Source organism: Oncorhynchus kisutch, linkage group LG13 (assembly GCF_002021735.2).
Source record: "Oncorhynchus kisutch isolate 150728-3 linkage group LG13, Okis_V2, whole genome shotgun sequence".
Taxonomy (NCBI): domain Eukaryota; kingdom Metazoa; phylum Chordata; class Actinopteri; order Salmoniformes; family Salmonidae; genus Oncorhynchus; species Oncorhynchus kisutch.
The window spans coordinates 14,283,298-14,301,923 of record NC_034186.2 but is presented as its reverse complement, the minus strand read 5'-3'; the positions used below and the strand labels follow the sequence as shown (position 1 = coordinate 14,301,923).

The 18,626-nt window shown below is 43.3% G+C and overlaps 1 protein-coding gene across 1 annotated transcript in view; it reads right to left on the bottom strand.

Annotated features, from left to right (window-relative positions):
* Positions 1–363: 363 nt before the first annotated feature.
* Positions 364–18,626, bottom strand: part of LOC109902847 (tyrosine-protein kinase JAK1) — a 69,516-nt gene continuing 51,253 nt past the window's right edge. Inside the window, 7 exon segments of the mRNA XM_031838036.1 lie at positions 364–2,214; positions 11,685–11,795; positions 15,118–15,235; positions 15,391–15,563; positions 17,658–17,782; positions 17,902–18,094; positions 18,216–18,304. Of these exon segments, the coding sequence (XP_031693896.1) occupies positions 2,107–2,214; positions 11,685–11,795; positions 15,118–15,235; positions 15,391–15,563; positions 17,658–17,782; positions 17,902–18,094; positions 18,216–18,304 (917 nt within the window). The 3' untranslated portion in view covers positions 364–2,106.

The following is an 18,626-nucleotide window of genomic DNA, read 5'->3' as shown; positions in this document are numbered from 1 at the left end:
CTCTTAATAACATTCAGGAGTATATGCAAATTTCCATCATACAAACTGAGGCAGCAGACTTTGTGAAAATTAATATTTGTCATTCAAAACTTTTGGCTATGACTGTAGACCCAGATTGGGTATTTGCTATTTGCTTTCTACTGTTTTTTTTTTAAGTATGTGGATTCTTTCTGACATGAAATCTCTACCGTAGATTTTGCAATATTTTATATTACAACTACATTGATATTGCTTTACTGTGAATAAGCTATTTCTAGATGCAATCGAATTTTAGCATGCATATTTACTGCTGTAATATACATATGTTTTCAACTATTAATATTGCGTTTGACACTTTGGAATTTGACACAGAAGGCAAAAAAATACATTTTAGATTTTATTTATTTTAATTGTGTATTTATGTAAATGTTTCCGAGAGTCATTATTTCTTTGTCTTATTCCTCTGAAAAATGTATTTGTTTTCTCTTCTTTATGAGCAGAAAGAATGGTCTTTTACATTCCAGAATAAACATGGACTGTAAACTGAAAAACTATTCTGTGTTGTCTTCTTCTTGCATTGACTATCTCATCCACACATTGTCTGTCCAGCACCTTCTTTACATATGTTCTCAATATCACATTTTCCCTTTTCAACGGTGTTTGCCTACGGTAAAGATACCTGTAAGTCAGTGGAGGCTGGTGGGAGGAGCTATAGGAGGATGGGCTCATTGTAATGGCCGCAATGGAATTAATGGAACGGAGTCAAACGTGGTTTCCATATCTTTGTGTTTGATACCGTTCCATTTACTTCATTCCAGCCCGTCCTCCTATAGCTCCTCCCACCAGCCTCCACTGCTGTACGTGCTGTAGACCTTACTGGCATATGCATTTCATGAGCTATACAACAGCTGTTCCGCTAATTATTTTTCTGTGGTTTACCCTTTTAGACTGTCTCAAATAACATATTTTTAAGGCTCTGTTCTTCATCTCCTTCCTTCTGTCCTCACACCCCCAATATTGTATATTCAAATAAAGACATGAAATATTGGACATACACATTATGGCTGTACTTAAGCTGTTTTGAAATACAAGCGGTTTACAGTAAAGTTTATGTAACGCTATACTGCCCTCCATTGTCCATCACAGGTACTACTTTCCCATCCTCCTCCCTTCAATGTAAACAGTATCCTTCATCCCAATCCAACCCACTGCTAACAGTATACTATATCCCATACATCGTTGCTCATTGTGTATTTATTATTACTTGTTTTACCTTTCTATTATTTTACTCGCTGCATTGTTGGGAAGGGCCCGAATGTAAGCATTTCACTGTTAGTCTACACCTGTTGTTTATGAACAATGTGCAGTGTGATATTTCACTAGTATCCTATATCCTACACATCTGTCACCACTCACAGGGAGGTGGCCTCATGCAGTCAGTCCATGGTTAGAATCCTGTTCACTAACATGTCGTTGGCTTTGTCACTGTGACATCTTCACAGTGGCCGTAGCAATCCTTTTCCAGAGTACATCTTGCACAGGTCCAATCAAGGGCCTCTCTCCCGCTTTTTCTTCAACCCTTTTCTCCATTTTAGAACTGATTATAAGGATACAGGTCCACACATACGTGGCAGAGCTGATACATTTTGATAAAAGGTGAAAAGGTCAGACTGAGTGGTGGGCCCCAGGTGACAGAGGTGTACACAGCTCAGTGTCACATTCAGCAAGGGGTCAAAGCTACGTGTTCGAACATATTTCATTCCATATGCTATGTATGTATTCATGCTTCTACATCTGCATTGCTTGCTGTTTGGGGTTTTAGGCCGGGTTTCTGTACAGCACTTTGAAATATCAGCTGATGTAAGAAGGGCTATATAAATACATTTGATTTGATGATATTCATCCTTATAGTTGATATCTCTAGTATAATATCTCTCGGGGAAAAAACAGAAGTGTAAATATAGAGGATGTCAAAAACTGCGTGAAAGAAAGTGTCTTGCAGCAGCACTGATTTTGTTGTTTTTTTGGTCCAGGTCACCATAGTCTGTGACCCTTAACCTTTCACCCTTGACCCCTGGGATTGTATCAGTGGTAGGTAAGGCTTTGCGTAGAGGGTGGTTGCTGTGGTTACAAGCTGTTGTTGGCAAGCATGCGGGTGAACTCGTCGATGAGGCTCTTGAAGGTGATCCTCCTGTCGGGGGTGCTCTCCCAACACTTCCTCATCAGCTCATACACCTGCAAGACAACATGATCATAACTAACGTGAGTTACAGAAACTATTTTATCACCTGCTAGACAACTAGGCTAGAAACCCCTACCCGAGGTATAACAAAACACAAACATGTCTTCCATATATGAAATGGATGGTTGTGCGAAAATGCAAAAGTGGTTAAATTGCTAGATATTGTGACACACACCCTTAACTTGAACAGTGCAGAAGAATGCCTGGGGGACAGGGGCACCTAAGCTCATGTAACCCAATATTGCAAGCTATGGTATTGCTCAAATTCAAATTCTAAACAAGTAGTTTAGAAAGTATTCTGACCCCTTCACTCTTTCCACATTTTGTTACATTACAGCCTCTTCAAACTACACACAATACTCCATAATGACAAAGCAAAAACACGTTTTTAGAATTTGTTTCACATTTATAAAAAATGTAAAATTGAACTATAACATTTACATACAGTTGAAGTCGGAAGTTTACATACACCTTAGCCAAATACATTTAAACTCAGTTTTTCACAATTCCTGACATTTAATCCTAGTAAAAATTCCCTGTCTTAGGTCAGTTAGGATCACCACTTTATTTTAAGAATGTGAAATGTCAGAATAATAGTAGATAGTATCGAGAGATTTAGAGAGAGAGATTTTTTTAAGCTTTTATTTCTTTCATCACATTCCCAGTTGGTCAGAAGTTTACATACACTCAATTAGTATTTGGTAGCATTGCCTTTAAATTGTTAACTTGGGTAAAACGTTTCAGGTAGCCTTCTACAAGCTTCCCATAATAAGTTGGGTGAATTTTGGCACATTCCACCTGACAGAGCTGGTGTAACTGAGTCAGGTTTGTAGGCCTTGCTCGCACATGCTTTTTCAGTTCTGCCAACACATTTTCTATGGGATTGAGGTCATGGCTTTGTGATGGCCACTCCAATACCTTGACTTTGTTGTCCTGAAGCCATTTTGCCACAACTTTGGAAGTATGCTTGGGGTCATTGTCCATTTGGAAGACCCATTTGCGACCAAGCTTTAGCTTCCTGACTGATGTCTTGAGATGTTGCCTCAATATATCCACATAGAATCATGAGGGGGGGAAATTATCTATATTGTGAAGTGCACCAGTCGCTCCTGCAGCAAAGCACCCCCACAACATGATGCTGCCACCCCCGTGCTTCATGGTTGGGATGGTGTTCTTCGACTTGCAAGCATCCCCCTTTTTCCTCCAAACATAACGATGATCATTATGGCCAAATAGTTATATTTTTGTTTCATCAGACCAGAGGACATTTCTCCAAAAAGTACAATCTTTGTCCCCATGTGCAGTTGCAAAACGTAGTCTGGCTTTTTTATGGCGGTTTTGGAGCAGTGGCTTCTTCCTTGCTGAGCGGCCTTTCAGGTTATGTCGATATAGGATTTGTTTTCATTTTTACTAGGAATAAATGTCAGGAATTCTGAAAAACTGAGTTTAAATGTATTTGGATAAGGTGTATGTAAACTTCCGACTTCAACCGTAGATACTTTTGTACCCGTTTCATCCAGCATCTTCACAAGGTCCTTTGCTGTTGTTCTGGGATTGATTTGCACTTTTCGCACCAAAGTATGTTCATCTCTAGGAGACAAAATGCATCTCCTTTCTGAGCGGTATGACTGCTCTGTGGTCCCATGGTGTTTATACTTGCGTACTATTGTTTGTACAGATGAACGTGGTACCTTCAGGCGTTTGGAAATTGCTCCCAAGGATGAACCAGACATGTGGAGGTCTACAAATTTTTTTCTGAAGTCTTGACTGATTTCTTTTGATTTTCCCATGTCAAGCAAAGAGGCACTGAGTTTGAAGGTAGGCCTTGAAATACATCCACAGGTTCACCTCCAATTGACTCAAAATATGTCAATTTGCCTATCAGAAGCTTCCAAATCCATGACATCACTTTCTGGAATTTTCCAAGCTATTTAAAGGCACAGTCAACTTAGTGTATGTAAACTTCTGACCCACTGGAATTGTGATACAGTGAATTATAAGTCAAATAATCTGCCTGTAAACAATTGTTGGAGAAAATACTTGTGTTATGCACAAAGTAGATGTCCTAACCGACTTGCCAAAACTATAGTTTGTTAACAAGACATTTGTGGAGTGGTTGAAAAACGAGTTTTAATGACTCCAACCTAAGTGCATGTAAACTTCCGACTTCAACTGTAAGCATTACTCAATACTATGTTTATGCACCTTAAGCAGCAATTACAGCCGCAAGTCTTCTTGGGTATGACGCTAAAAGCTTGGCACACCTGTATTTGGGGAGTTTCTCCCATTCTTCTCTGCAGATCCTCTAAAGTGCTGTCAGGTTGGACAGCTAATTTCACGTCTCTCCATGGATGTTCAATCGGATTCAAGCCCGGGCTCTGGCTGGGCCACTCAAGGACTTGTCCCGAAACCATTCCTGCGTTGTCTTGGCTGTGTGCTTAGGGTCGTTGTCCAGTCTGAGGTCCTGAGCGCTCTGGAGCAGGTTTTCATCAAGGATCTCTCTGTACTTTTCTCTGTTCATCTTTGCCTCGATCCTGACTAGTCTCCCACTCCCTGCCAATAAACAACATCCCCACAGCATGATGCTGCTACCACCATGCTTCACCATAGGGATGGTGCCAGAATTCCTCCAAATGTGACACTTGGCATTCAGGCCAAAGAGTACAATCTTGGTTTCATCAGACCAGAGAATCTTGTTACTCATGGTCTGAGAGTCTTTTGGTGCCTTTTGGCAAACTCCAAGCGGCCTGTCACGTGCCTTTTACTGAGGAGTAGCTTCCGTCTAGCCACTCTACCATAAAGACCTGATTGGTGAAGTGCTGCAGAGATGGCTGTCCTTCTGGAAGGTTATCCCATCTCCACAGAGGAACTCGAGAGATCTGTCAGAGTCACCATTGGGTTTTGGTCACCTCCTTGACCAAGGCCCTTTTCCCCCGATTGCTCAGTTTGGCTGGGCGGACAGCTCTATGCAGAGTCTTGGTGGTTCCAAACTTCTTCCATTTAAGAATGATGGAGGCCACTGTTCTTGGGGACCTTCAATGCTGCAGACATTTTTTGGTACCCTTGAAATGTTATTGAATCCATTTTAGATTAAGGCTGTAATGTAAGAAAATGTGGAAAAAGTGAAGAGGTCTGAATACTTTCCGAATGTACTGTACATAAACAATCAGCATTACAATATTTATTAGTCTTGGAAATATATACCTGGAAACACAGATACAATAGGTGGAAATATCAACTATGAATATAATGTAAACTTCACTTTTTGGTAACTGTTCAAAATATTGCTCTCATTCAGGGCTGTATGGTCCTGCCTTTTTAATGTTGTGGCTATTGTAATTGGCTCTAAGGAAAACAAGTGGGCTCAGACATCGAAAAAAAATTGGGGTCCAAGATAAGTTAAAGGAGTTTGTATCTTTAGCCCCAAGTCTTGCAATTAAGTCAAAGGGGCAATCACTGATTATATTTAGTCTCAAATCCAATATGGCATCCAAAATCAAATATGGCTGCCATAATAACATTTGAAGGAGGTTAAAATCACCTGTAAATATGAATTTAGTATTTTATTGTGTACAATAGTCATGCCTATAAAGACTGTTGGTGTGTATACATATTATTCGGAATCAGTGGAGGCTGCTGATGGGAGGACAGCTCATAATAATGGAAACCATGTGTTTGATACCTTTCCACTTATTCCGTTCCAGCCAATACCCTGAGCCCGTCCTCCCCAATTAAGGTGCCACCAACCTCCTGTGTTCTGAATCCAATATGGCCAACATGATTACACAAACACCTTAGCCTGCATATAAGTAGCCCTAGTTCATTTTGATTGTGTTATTCTGTCTTTAAAATTGTTTCATAAGGCTCTTGGTATTTCTAGCACTATGAGTGGCATTGCCATGCCTCTGTTGTGTTTGAATAGTCGAAGCCAACTAGTTTTTCAAATTGTGTTCAAATCTCATTCACTCACAGACAGCATATCAATAATGGGCAATTCCACTAAATATAATAAGGTTTTCACGACACAAGCACTACAGTAGCGTAACCAAGTTATAGGAGAGCAACCATAATACAACAGTCAGCTACTCTAGTAGTGTATATGTACAGCCCTCTTTTCCCCACTAAAACTAAGTGTTGAAGGTTGATTCAAAGTCTTTTGAAGGTGACCAGGACATCATTGTGTCCTAACAGGGTGAGGAGACAAAGTAGCCAGTAGCGTTGTAGTTCTGGGGCCTGACCAGTAGTGGTTGTAGTTCTGGGGCCTGACCAGTAGTGGTTGTAGTTCTGGGACCTGACCAGTAGCCAGTAGTGGTTGTAGTTCTGGGGCCTGACCAGTAGTGTTGTAGTTCTGGGGCCTGACCAGTAGTGTTGTAGTTCTGGGGCCTGACCAGTAGTGGATGTAGTTCTGGGGCCTGACCAGTATTGGATGTAGTTCTGGGGCCTGACCAGTATTGGTTGTAGTTCTGGGGCCTGACCAGTATTGGTTGTAGTTCTGGGGCCTGACCAGTATTGGTTGTAGTTCTGGGGCCTGACCAGTAGTGGTTGTAGTTCTGGGGCCTGACCAGTAGTGGTTGTAGTTCTGGGGCCTGACCAGTAGTGGTTGTAGTTCTGGGGCCTGACCAGTAGTGGATGTAGTTCTGGGGCCTGACCAGTAGCCAGTAGTGGTTCTGGGACCTGACCAGTAGTGGTTGTAGTTCTGGGGCCTGACCAGTAGTGGTTGTAGTTCTGGGGCCTGACCAGTAGTGGTTGTAGTTCTTGGGCCTGACCAGTAGTGTTTGTAGTTCTTGGGCCTGACCAGTAGTGTTTGTAGTTATGGGACCTGACCAGTAGTGGTTGTAGTTCTGGGACCTGACCAGTAGTGGTTGTAGTTCTGGGGCCTGACCAGTAGTGGTTGTAGTTCTGGGACCTGACCAGTAGTGGTTGTAGTTCTGGGACCTGACCAGTAGTGGTTGTAGTTCTGGGACCTGACCAGTAGTGGTTGTAGTTCTGGGACCTGACCAGTAGCCAGTAGTGGTTGTAGTTCTTGGGCCTGACCAGTAGTGGTTATAGTTCTGGGGCCTGACCAGTAGTGGTTATAGTTCTGGGACCTGACCAGTAGTGGTTGTAGTTCTGGGACCTGACCAGTAGTGGTTGTAGTTCTGGGACCTGACCAGTAGTGGTTGTAGTTCTGGGACCTGACCAGTAGTGGTTGTATTTCTGGGACCTGACCTGTAGCCAGTAGTGGTTGTAGTTCTGGGACCTGACCAGTAGCCAGTAGTGGTTGTAGTTCTGGGGCCTGACCAGTAGCCAGTAGTGGTTGTAGTTCTGGGGCCTGACCAGTAGTGGTTGTAGTTCTGGGGCCTGACCAGTAGTGGTTGTATTTCTGGGGCCTGACCAGTAGTGGTTGTAGTTCTGGGGCCTGACCAGTAGTGGTTGTAGTTCTGTGGCCTGACCAGTAGTGGTTGTAGTTCTGTGGCCTGACCAGTAGTGGTTGTAGTTCTGTGGCCTGACCAGTAGCCAGTAGTGGTTGTAGTTCTGGGGCCTGACCAGTAGCCAGTAGTGGTTGTAGTTCTAGGGCCTGACCAGTAGCCAGTAGTGGTTGTAGTTCTGGGGCCTGACCAGTAGCCAGTAGTGGTTGTAGTTCTAGGGCCTGACCAGTAGCCAGTAGTGGTTGTAGTTCTGGGGCCTGACCAGTAGCCAGTAGTGGTTGTAGTTCTGTGGCACAGCTAACTGGTCATTCTGGGCAAGCTGCAGTGATAATGGTAGTATCCTTCCTGTATGACTGGCGGGGTAATGGGGCTGTGGGGTGATCAGTTTCCATTTCTACAGTTTGCTATAGGCAGTCAAAAGATGCAGCTTGTATACCAAACTGTAATGTTAGCCCAGCCTGAATGATGCTGGGGATACTCCAGTAGTGGAATGGTTGGTTGTCTGCTTGTGAAGAAAGGGCTGTCACAAACAGTCTTGAGTTCCTTCCAACGCCTAATTGGCCTGTGGGTTGAATGTGTCAAAGTCATATTTCTTTATTTTCCTTTGGATGTCAGGTAGGATTATAATTTGGACGATACTAACTTTGTGTGGTTGGCATTGATTCCGGATTGGGGCCCACCCAGCAGGATATGTGGAGAGTGACAGAACCTGCGAGGGGGACCTCAGGTTACTCAGAGGTTGGTTAGAGTGTAGCTAGGTCATAGACTATGACTAAGAAGAGTTGGTTGTGGGGTTTGATGGACAGTAAAATAGTTTCAGAGGAGGTAGAGCTGATCAAGCATGGTGCACAAAGATCACTATGTCACTGTCAATTCCCAGCCACCATAAATGATCATATACAGCCATAAATGGCATATGTCCTTATAGGCATGTTGGGGTTACTGCAGTTTCCCAGGCCAATGCATTAGTCACCACACCATGAAAGCACATTCTTCACATGAGTCCAGTTCAGGTGTCACACGGGCTGGCCAGGCATGGTTGGTAGCCAAATAGGTACATATGAGGAAAATGCAAGCCATCAATTTCCAGACAGCCTCCTGATATGTGGCAGTCCAGTTCCATGGTGTCTCTGTCTCTAGTAACTGCCTGAGGGGAGGACTGATGGTGGAGTGGGCCTATCAAGAACAGTTCTGGAAGATTCAAGTACAGGAGGTTGGTACCTTAATTGGGGAGAACAGGCTCGTGGTAATGGCTGGAGCGGAATTATTGGAATGGTATAAAAATACATGGTTCCCATGTGTTTGATTTCGCTCCGTTCCAGCCATTATTATGAGCCATCCACCCCTCAGCAGCCTCCACATTCAAGATGGCATTGACATTGGAGAGATGCAATTCCTCCTATGATGTGAAGTTGATGGAGTTTCTTGTCAATGAGTGTCAGGTTGAGTTGGTTTATTGTAGCTTGTCATCATGTGTGGTTGCATCCACCCCATGCACCATAATGTCCCCAAGTTAACATGTACAGCAACTCCAGGGCAGACAGCCAGGAAGGTGGACATTATTTTCTGGAAGAAGTAATGTGCCATCTCAACCCAAACAAGATAAGAGTGCACCAGAACATCCCAATGTGCATCACCAATGTAGTGAAGCACCAGGTCTTGTTGGATTCAGGCAGATATATTGGGCTAGCAATGAATCAAAGCTCACATCTAAATGATTAGGAGGTGACTTAAGAGCCCAATCCTGGAGGTGTAAGTTATAGCACAGTGGGGGAAAGTTATAAAGCTAGTGAGAGGGTGTCAAAGTCCATGGTTGAATTAGTTTTCCTTTCGTTGGAGCCTCGCAGTTGACTCATTGATCCTCTCAGGCTGCGTTTACACAGGCCGCCCAAACCTATATTTTTTTCACTAATTGGTCTTTTGACACCTTTATCCAGACAAAGGTGTTTGAGTGTATATGGTGGGTATCAGAAATGTTTTATTTAAAATATGTAGACTACCGGTAAAAAGTTTTAGAACACCTACTCATTCAAGGATTTGACTGTTTTCTACATTGCAGAATAATAGTGAAGACATCAAAACTATGAAATAACACATATGGAATCATGTAGTAACCAAAAAGTGTTAAACAATATATTTTATAATTTGACATTCTTCAAAATAGCCAGCCTTTGCCTTGATGACAGCTTTGCACACTCTTGGCATGCTCTCAACCAGCTTCACCTGGAATGCTTTTCCAACAGTCTTGAAGGAGTTCCCACATGTGCTGAGCACTTGTTTGCTGCTTTTCCTACACTCTGTGGACCGACTCATCCCAAACCATCTCAATTTGGTTAAGGTCGGGGGATTGTGGAGGCCAGGTCATCTGATGCAGCACTCCATCACTCTCCTTCTTGGTAAAATAGCCCATACACAGCCTAGAGGTGTGTTGGGTCAATGTCCTGTTGAAAAACAAATCATAGTCCCACCAGATGGGATGGCATAACGCTGCAGAATGCTGTGGTAGCCATGCTGGTTAAGTGCGCCTTGAATTCTAAATAAATCAGACAGTGTCACCAGCAAAGCACCCCAACACCACCTCCTTCATGCTTTACGGTGGGGAATACACATGTTCACCCACATCGCATCTCACAAAGACACGGCGGTTGGAACCAAAAATCTCCCATTTAGACTCCAGACCAAAGGACAGATTTCCACCGGTCTAAAGTCCATCGCTCATGTTTCTTGGCCCAAGCAAGTCTCTTCTTCTTATTGGTGTCCTTTAGTAGTGGTTTCTTTGCAGCAATTCGACCACGAAGGCCTGATTTCACGCAGTCCCCTCTGAAAAGTTGATGTTGAGATGTGTCTGTTACCTGAACTTATCCTCTGCAGCAGATGTAACTCTGGGTCTTCCTTTCCTGTGGTGGTCCTCATGAGAGCCAGTTTCATCATAGTGCTTGGTGGTTTTTCCGACTGCACTTGAAGAAACTTTCAAAGTTCTTGACATTTTCGGGATTGTCTTAAAGTAATGATGGACTGTTGTTTCTCTTTGCTTAATTGAGCTGTTCTTGCCATAATATGGACCTGGTATTTTACCAAATAGGGCTATTTTCTGTATATCACCCCTACCTTGTCAGAAAACAACTGATTGGCTCAAGCACATTAAGAAGGAAAGAAATTCCACAAATTAACAAGGCACACCTGTTAATTGAAATGCATTCCAGGTGACTACCTCATGAAGCTGGTTGAGAGAATGCCAAGAGTGTGCAAAGCTGTCAAGGCTTTTTTGGTTACTACATGATTCCATGTGTTATTTCATAGCTTTGATGTCTTCACTATTATTCTACAATGTAGAAAATAGTACAAATAAAGAAAAACCCTTGAATGAGTAGGTGTTCTAAAACTTTTGACCGGTAGTGTACTTATACAGCTGATTAAACCACAGTTTAATTGTAATGTGGCAGCCATATTGGATTTGGAGTCAAATCTGGGGGGTAATGTAATTGCAAGAGTAGGGGCTAAACATATAAAATCTACAGACAAACCTTTGATACGAAAAAATGACAGTTGTTGGTGTCTGAGCCCACTTGCCTTAGAGCCGATTACAATAGTCACAACATCAAAATATTTTTCTCAGGCGGGACAATACAGCACTGAATGAGAGCAAATTTCACTTGGAAAGTTGTCTATTGAACAGCTACCATGTTTACATGCATGAGAAATATTAATTGTTATCATAACTAACGTTAGTTAAAGAAAATATTTCATACACCTGCCAGACGAACAAGGCCCACAGGCAGATGCAAATGAGTTCTAGACGTGACATTTCTAGGATTATTAAATTATTCTAGTCAATGTAAAAAACCCTGTAGGTGAATAAAAAAATATATCAAAAGGCACTTTTCTAGCTACATAAATTATCTCATAGGATGGTGATTTGAGTGACCTATTGAGGATTCCTCTTTATGGTGGAGAAAGAGTTTAAAGAGAGAGAGCATGTTGTGCGTGATGGGGTGACTCTGAACAGCATGAGGTAGGCAGGCATGTAGGTAGGCAGGTAGGTATGTAGATCCTACCGTTCCAGGACAGCTCTCAGGGCGGGGCAGCCTCTTTCCCTCCTCCAGCGCCTTGACCAATCGCGTCACAGTCATCTGACCCTGAGTGGGACCAATCATCTTCAAGAACACCTGTGGGGACAGGTCGGGGGGAGGGAAGAGCAGAGATAAGTCACCATGGAGACGTAATGAAATGACCCCTGAAATCTAGCCAGTGAGGACTGGAGTGACTTAGTTGTATTGTTGTCACCAACATTCAGAAGACATTAGTCATCGAACCTTACCTCTACACTACATTTAACATTCTATAATCTATTTCAAAACAGACTTTGAAAAAAAACATACAATGCCTTCAGAAAGTGTTCACACGTCACACACTTTTGTTGTGTTACAAGGTGTGATTACAATGGATTTAATTGTCGTTGTTTTGACAATGATCTATACAAAAAACTCATGTCAAAGTGGAAGAAAATGTCTAACATTTATAAAACATTTATGAAAAATAAAACAGTAATATATCTTCTTTAGATAAGTATTCAACCCCCTGAGTCAATACATGTTAGAATCACCTTGGGCTGTGAGTTTTTCTGGGTATGTCTAAGAGGTTTGCACATCTGGATTGTAAAATATTTGCACATTATTATTTTTAAATTCTTCAAGCTTTGTCAAGTTTGTTGCTGATTATTGCTAGACAGCCTATCCATAACCTAATGCAGTCACCAGTCAAATATAAAGAGTGGTACTCAGTGATATGTTTGGGACAAATCCAACAACACAACACTTTGAATTCAGGACATATTTTTTATTTCTTTGCCACATTTTTTGCAGTTTTACTTCCCTCCGATCCCAGCCTTGTTGCAAACAGGATGCATGTTTTGGAATATATTTATTCTGTACAGGCTTCCTTCCTTCTTTTCACTCTGTCATTTAGGTTAGTATTGTGGAGTAACTACAATGTTGTTGATCTATTCTCAGGTTTAAAATCACCATTGGCCTCATGATGAAATGACTGAGCGGTTTCCTTCCTCTCCGGCAACTGAGAAGGACACCTGTATCTTTGTAGTGACTGGGTGTATTAATACACCATCCAAAGTGTAATTAACATCTTCATCATGCTCAAAGGGATATTCAATGTCTCCTTCTTTGCGAGCCATTGGAAAACCTCCTTGGTCTTTGTGATTGAATCTGTGTTTGAAATTCACTGCTCGACTAAGGGACCTTACAAATAATTGTATGTGTGGGGTACAAGAGATGAGGTACTCATTCCAAAATTATGTTAAACACTATTATTGCACACAGAGTGAGTCCATGCAACTTACAGTGCCTTGCGAAAGTATTCGGCCCCCTTGAACTTTGCGACCTTTTGCCACATTTCAGGTTTCAAACATAAAGATATAAAACTGTATTTTTTTGTGAAGGCTCAACAACAAGTGGGACACAATCATGAAGTGGAACGACATTTATTGGATATTTCAAACTTTTTTAACAAATCAAAAACTGAAAAATTGGGCGTGCAAAATTATTCAGCCCCCTTAAGTTAATACTTTGTAGCGCCACCTTTTGCTGCGATTACAGCTGTAAGTCGCTTGGGGTTTGTCTCTATCAGTTTTGCACATCGAGAGACTGACATTTTTGCCCATTCCTCCTTGCAAAACAGCTCGAGCTCAGTGAGGTTGGATGGAGAGCATTTGTGAACAGCAGTTTTCAGTTCTTTCCACAGATTCTCGATTGGATTCAGGTCTGGACTTTGACTTGGCCATTCTAACACCTGGATATGTTTATTTTTGAACCATTCCATTGTAGATTTTGCTTTATGTTTTGGATCATTGTCTTGTTGGAAGACAAATCTCTGTCCCAGTCTCAGGTCTTTTGCAGACTCCATCAGGTTTTCTTCCAGAATGGTCCTGTATTTGGCTCCATCCATCTTCCCATCAATTTTAACCATCTTCCCTGTCCCTGCTGAAGAAAAGTAGGCCCAAACCATGATGCTGCCACCACCATGTTTGACAGTGGGGATAGGGTGTGTTCAGGGTGATGAGCTGTGTTGCTTTTACGCCAAACATAACGTTTTGCATTGTTGCCAAAAAGTTCAATTTTGGTTTAATCTGACCAGAGCACCTTCTTCCACATGTTTGGTGTGTCTCCCAGGTGGCTTGTGGCAAACTTTAAACAACACTTTTTATGGATATCTTTAAGAAATGGCTTTCTTCTTGCCACTCTTCCATAAAGGCCAGATTTGTGCAATATACGACTGATTGTGGACAGAGTCTCCCAACTCAGCTGTAGATCTCTGCAGTTCATCCAGAGTGATCATGGGCCTCTTGGCTGCATCTCTGATCAGTCTTCTCCTTGTATGAGCTGAAAGTTTAGAGGGACGGCCAGGTCTTGGTAGATTTGCAGTGGTCTGATACTCCTTCCATTTCAATATTATCGCTTGCACAGTGCTCCTTGGGATGTTTAAAGCTTGGGAAATCTTTTTGTATCCAAATCCGGCTTTAAACTTCTTCACAACAGTATCTCGGACCTGCCTGGTGTGTTCCTTGTTCTTCATGATGCTCTCTGCGCTTTTAACGGACCTCTGAGACTATCACAGTGCAGGTGCATTTGTACGGAGACTTGATTACACACAGGTGGATTGTATTTATCATCATTAGTCATTTAGGTCAACATTGGATCATTCAGAGATCCTCACTGAACTTCTGGAGAGAGTTTGCTGCACTGAAAGTAAAGGGGCTGAATAATTTTGCACGCCCAATTTTTCAGTTTTTGAATTGTTAAAAAAGTTTGAAATATCCAATAAATGTCGTTCCACTTCATGATTGTGTCCCACTTGTTGTTGATTCTTCACAAACAAATACAGTTTTATATCTTTATGTTTGAAGCCTGAAATGTGGCAAAAGGTCGCAAAGTTCAAGGGGGCCGAATACTTTCGCAAGGCACTGTATGTTACTTGTTAAGCACATTTTTACTCCTGAACTTTAGGCTTGCCATAACAAAGGGGTTGAATACTTACGGACTAAATTTTTTATTAATTTGTAAACATTTCTAAAAATATATAATTCCAACTTGACATTATGTGGTATTGTGTGTCAAATTCAGGTTGTAAAGCAACAACATATAGAAAAAGACAAGGGGTGTGAATACTTTCTGAAGTATTAAGACAGTAATAGCTAAGTCAGATCAGATGAGACTACTTGTTACTTTACTGTAAATTGAACAGGGTGGTAAAGGGTATCAATAAGACCCAATGGATATGTACTAATCATGGCTACTTGATGTGGATGAGGGAGGACATATTGTGACAGTTCGTCTGAGCAATCAGGGAGTTGCACGTGCGTGTGTGTATTATGGCACGGGCTGGCGGGAGTGGGCAGAGTCACCCTGGGCATTGACTGGCGCCATCTGCCTCAATCAGGAGACCGTGCAGTGCTGTCAGGCCTGTGTGTGTACTGACCGTCATGGGGCTGATGGCAGAGTCACAGTAGGTGAGTAGTTCATACATGGTGACACCAAAGGACCAGACATCAGAGGCCAGGTAGAACTTACAGTGGACCAGACACTCTGGGGCATACCTGGCACAGGCGGACAGGAGAGAGGACACGGATGTCAATACAAATTCAAAATTAAGTCATTATCATTTTCAAAGAGCAGCTTTTTTCCTTTCCCTCTCATATCTCTTCCCCTCTCTGTACTACACTGTCTTATTTTCTCTCTCTCCCTCCCTCACCAGAACACAGGGCTGTCCAGGTCATCTTTGACCGTGTAATATCCCTCGTTATCCTTGATGCTCTTGGTCAGTCCAAAATCTCCGATCTTCACCGTGCTCTCGTTCTCCACCAGAACGTTCCGGGCCGCCAGATCCCGGTGGATGTAATTCCGAGATCCCAGATAGTCCATTCCCTGGACAGAGGGGAGACACAGAGATGGTTGGAATTTATCCAATCCCCCAAAAAAATATATATATATATCCCAATAATATTCCCATAACACCGCCATAATGGTCCCAACATTTATCCATAATGTTCCCACAACATATCTATAACACTGTCAGGTCTAGGGATCTGTTCAACCAGGGTTAATGGTCAGAGTTAGGGGTATGTTAGGCAGCGGTGCTAGTGTTAGGGGTATGTTAGGTAGCGGTGCTAGTGTTAGGGGTATGTTAGGCAGCGGTGCTAGTGTTAGGGGTATGTTAGGCAGCGGAGCTAGTGTTAGGGGTATGTTAGGTAGCGGTGCTAGTGTTAGGGGTATGTTAGGCAGCGGTGCTAGTGTTAGGGGTATGTTAGGTAGCGGTGCTAGTGTTAGGGGTATGTTAGGTAGCGGTGCTAGTGTTAGGGGTATGTTAGGTGTATGTTAGGTAGCGGTGCTAGTGTTAGGGGTGTGTTAGGGGTATGTTAGGTAGCGGTGCTAGTGTTAGGGGTATGTTAGGCAGCGGTGCTAGTGTTAGGGGTATGTTAGGTAGCGGTGCTAGTGTTAGGGGTATGTTAGGCAGCGGTGCTAGTGTTAGGGGTATGTTAGGCAGCGGAGCTAGTGTTAGGGGTATGTTAGGTAGGCAGCGGAGCTAGTGTTAGGGGTATGTTAGGTAGCGGTGCTAGTGTTAGGGGTATGTTAGGCAGCGGTGCTAGTGTTAGGGGTATGTTAGGTAGCGGTGCTAGTGTTAGGGGTATGTTAGGTAGCGGTGCTAGTGTTAGGGGTATGTTAGGTGTATGTTAGGTAGCGGTGCTAGTGTTAGGGGTATGTTAGGTAGCAGTGCTAGTGTTAGGGGTATGTTAGGTAGCGGTGCTAGTGTTAGGGGTATGTTAGGTAGCAGTGCTAGTGTTAGGGGTATGTTAGGTAGCGGTGCTAGTGTTAGGGGTATGTTAGGCAGCGGTGCTAGTGTTAGGGGTATGTTAGGCAGCGGTGCTAGTGTTAGGGGTATGTTAGGTAGCAGTGCTAGTGTTAGGGGTATGTTAGGCAGCGGTGCTAGTGTTAGGGGTATGTTAGGTAGCGGTGCTAGTGTTAGGGGTATGTTAGGCAGCGGTGCTAGTGTTAGGGGTATGTTAGGTAGCGGTGCTAGTGTTAGGGGTATGTTAGGTAGCGGTGCTAGTGTTAAGGGTATGTTAGGTAGCAGTGCTAGTGTTAGGGGTATGTTAGGTAGCAGTGCTAGTGTTAAGGGTATGTTATGTAGCGGTGCTAGTGTTAGGGGTATGTTAGGTAGCAGTGCTAGTGTTAGGGGTATGTTAGGTAGCAGTGCTAGTGTTAGGGGTATGTTAGGTAGCAGTGCTAGTGTTAGGGGTATGTTAGGTAGCAGTGCTAGTGTTAGGGGTATGTTAGGTAGCGGTGCTAGTGTTAGGGGTATGTTAGGTAGCGGTGCTAGTGTTAGGGGTATGTTAGGTAGCTGTGCTAGTGTTAGGGGTATGTTAGGTAGCAGTGCTAGTGTTAGGGGTATGTTAGGTAGCGGTGCTAGTGTTAGGGGTATGTTAGGTAGCAGTGCTAGTGTTAGGGGTATGTTAGGTAGCAGTGCTAGTGTTAGGGGTATGTTAGGCAGCGGTGCTAGTGTTAGGGGTATGTTAGGCAGCGGTGCTAGTGTTAGGGGTATGTTAGGTAGCAGTGCTAGTGTTAGGGGTATGTTAGGTAGCGGTGCTAGTGTTAGGGGTATGTTAGGTAGCGGTGCTAGTGTTAGGGGTATGTTAGGTAGCTGTGCTAGTGTTAGGGGTATGTTAGGTAGCAGTGCTAGTGTTAGGGGTATGTTAGGTAGCGGTGCTAGTGTTAGGGGTATGTTAGGTAGCGGTGCTAGTGTTAGGGGTATGTTAGGTAGCAGTGCTAGTGTTAGGGGTATGTTAGGTAGCAGTGCTAGTGTTAAGGGTATGTTAGGTAGCAGTGCTAGTGTTAGGGGTATGTTAGGTAGCAGTGCTAGTGTTAGGGGTATGTTAGGTAGCAGTGCTAGTGTTAGGGGTATGTTAGGTAGCAGTGCTAGTGTTAGGGGTATGTTAGGTAGCAGTGCTAGTGTTAAAGTACCTGACAGATCTGGACAGCGTAACTGAGCAGAGTCTTCAGGCTGGTCTGGCTTTTGTTGCGAGGGAGGTACTCCTTCAGACTGCCAGCAGGCAGGTACTCCATGATCAACTTGATGGCTCTGCCTCCTGCACACATACAGATAGAGAGGATGGAGTGAGGCAAAGCAGAAGGTGTGTGTTCAGTAGGTAGGTGTGTGTGTGTGGGTGTATACATGTGTGTGCATGCTTGCGTATACTCTGCTCACCCTCCTCCTGACAGATGCCTTTGTACTTGACAATGTTGTGGTGGTAAAGTTCTTTAAGGATTCCTATCTCACACCAGAGGTTGCTGCTCTGCTCCTCTCTGTTCTCTGGCTTTAAACTCTTCACTGCAACCAGCTCCCCTGTCCGGTCCCCTCTGGGGTCATACCGACACAGCTCCACCTTGCCAAAGTGACCCTACACACACACACACACACACAGAGAGAGAGAACATTCATATCACATAATACTGACAAACATTAACATTACTTGCATATGCACACGGTCTCTGGCATGGTCAAACACACACGTGTGTTACCTCTCCTAAATCTCGAATCTTCTTGAGGAACCTCTTCTCGAACACAGTGGGGTCGACCTCCAGAGTGGGTACAGGCTTGATAGAGGGGTCTGATAGAGGGATACACACTGTTACACACTGACAACATACACAGACATTATTTCACACTGACAACATACACACTGTTACACACTGACAACCCAGACGCTGACAACATACACACACTCAGTTACACACTGACAACATACACACACATTGTTGCACACTGACAACATACACACTGTTACACACTGACAACCCAGACGCTGACAACATACACACACTCAGTTACACACTGACAACATACACACACACATTGTTGCACACTGACAACATACACACTGACAACCCAGACGCTGACAACATACACACACTCAGTTACACACTGACAAC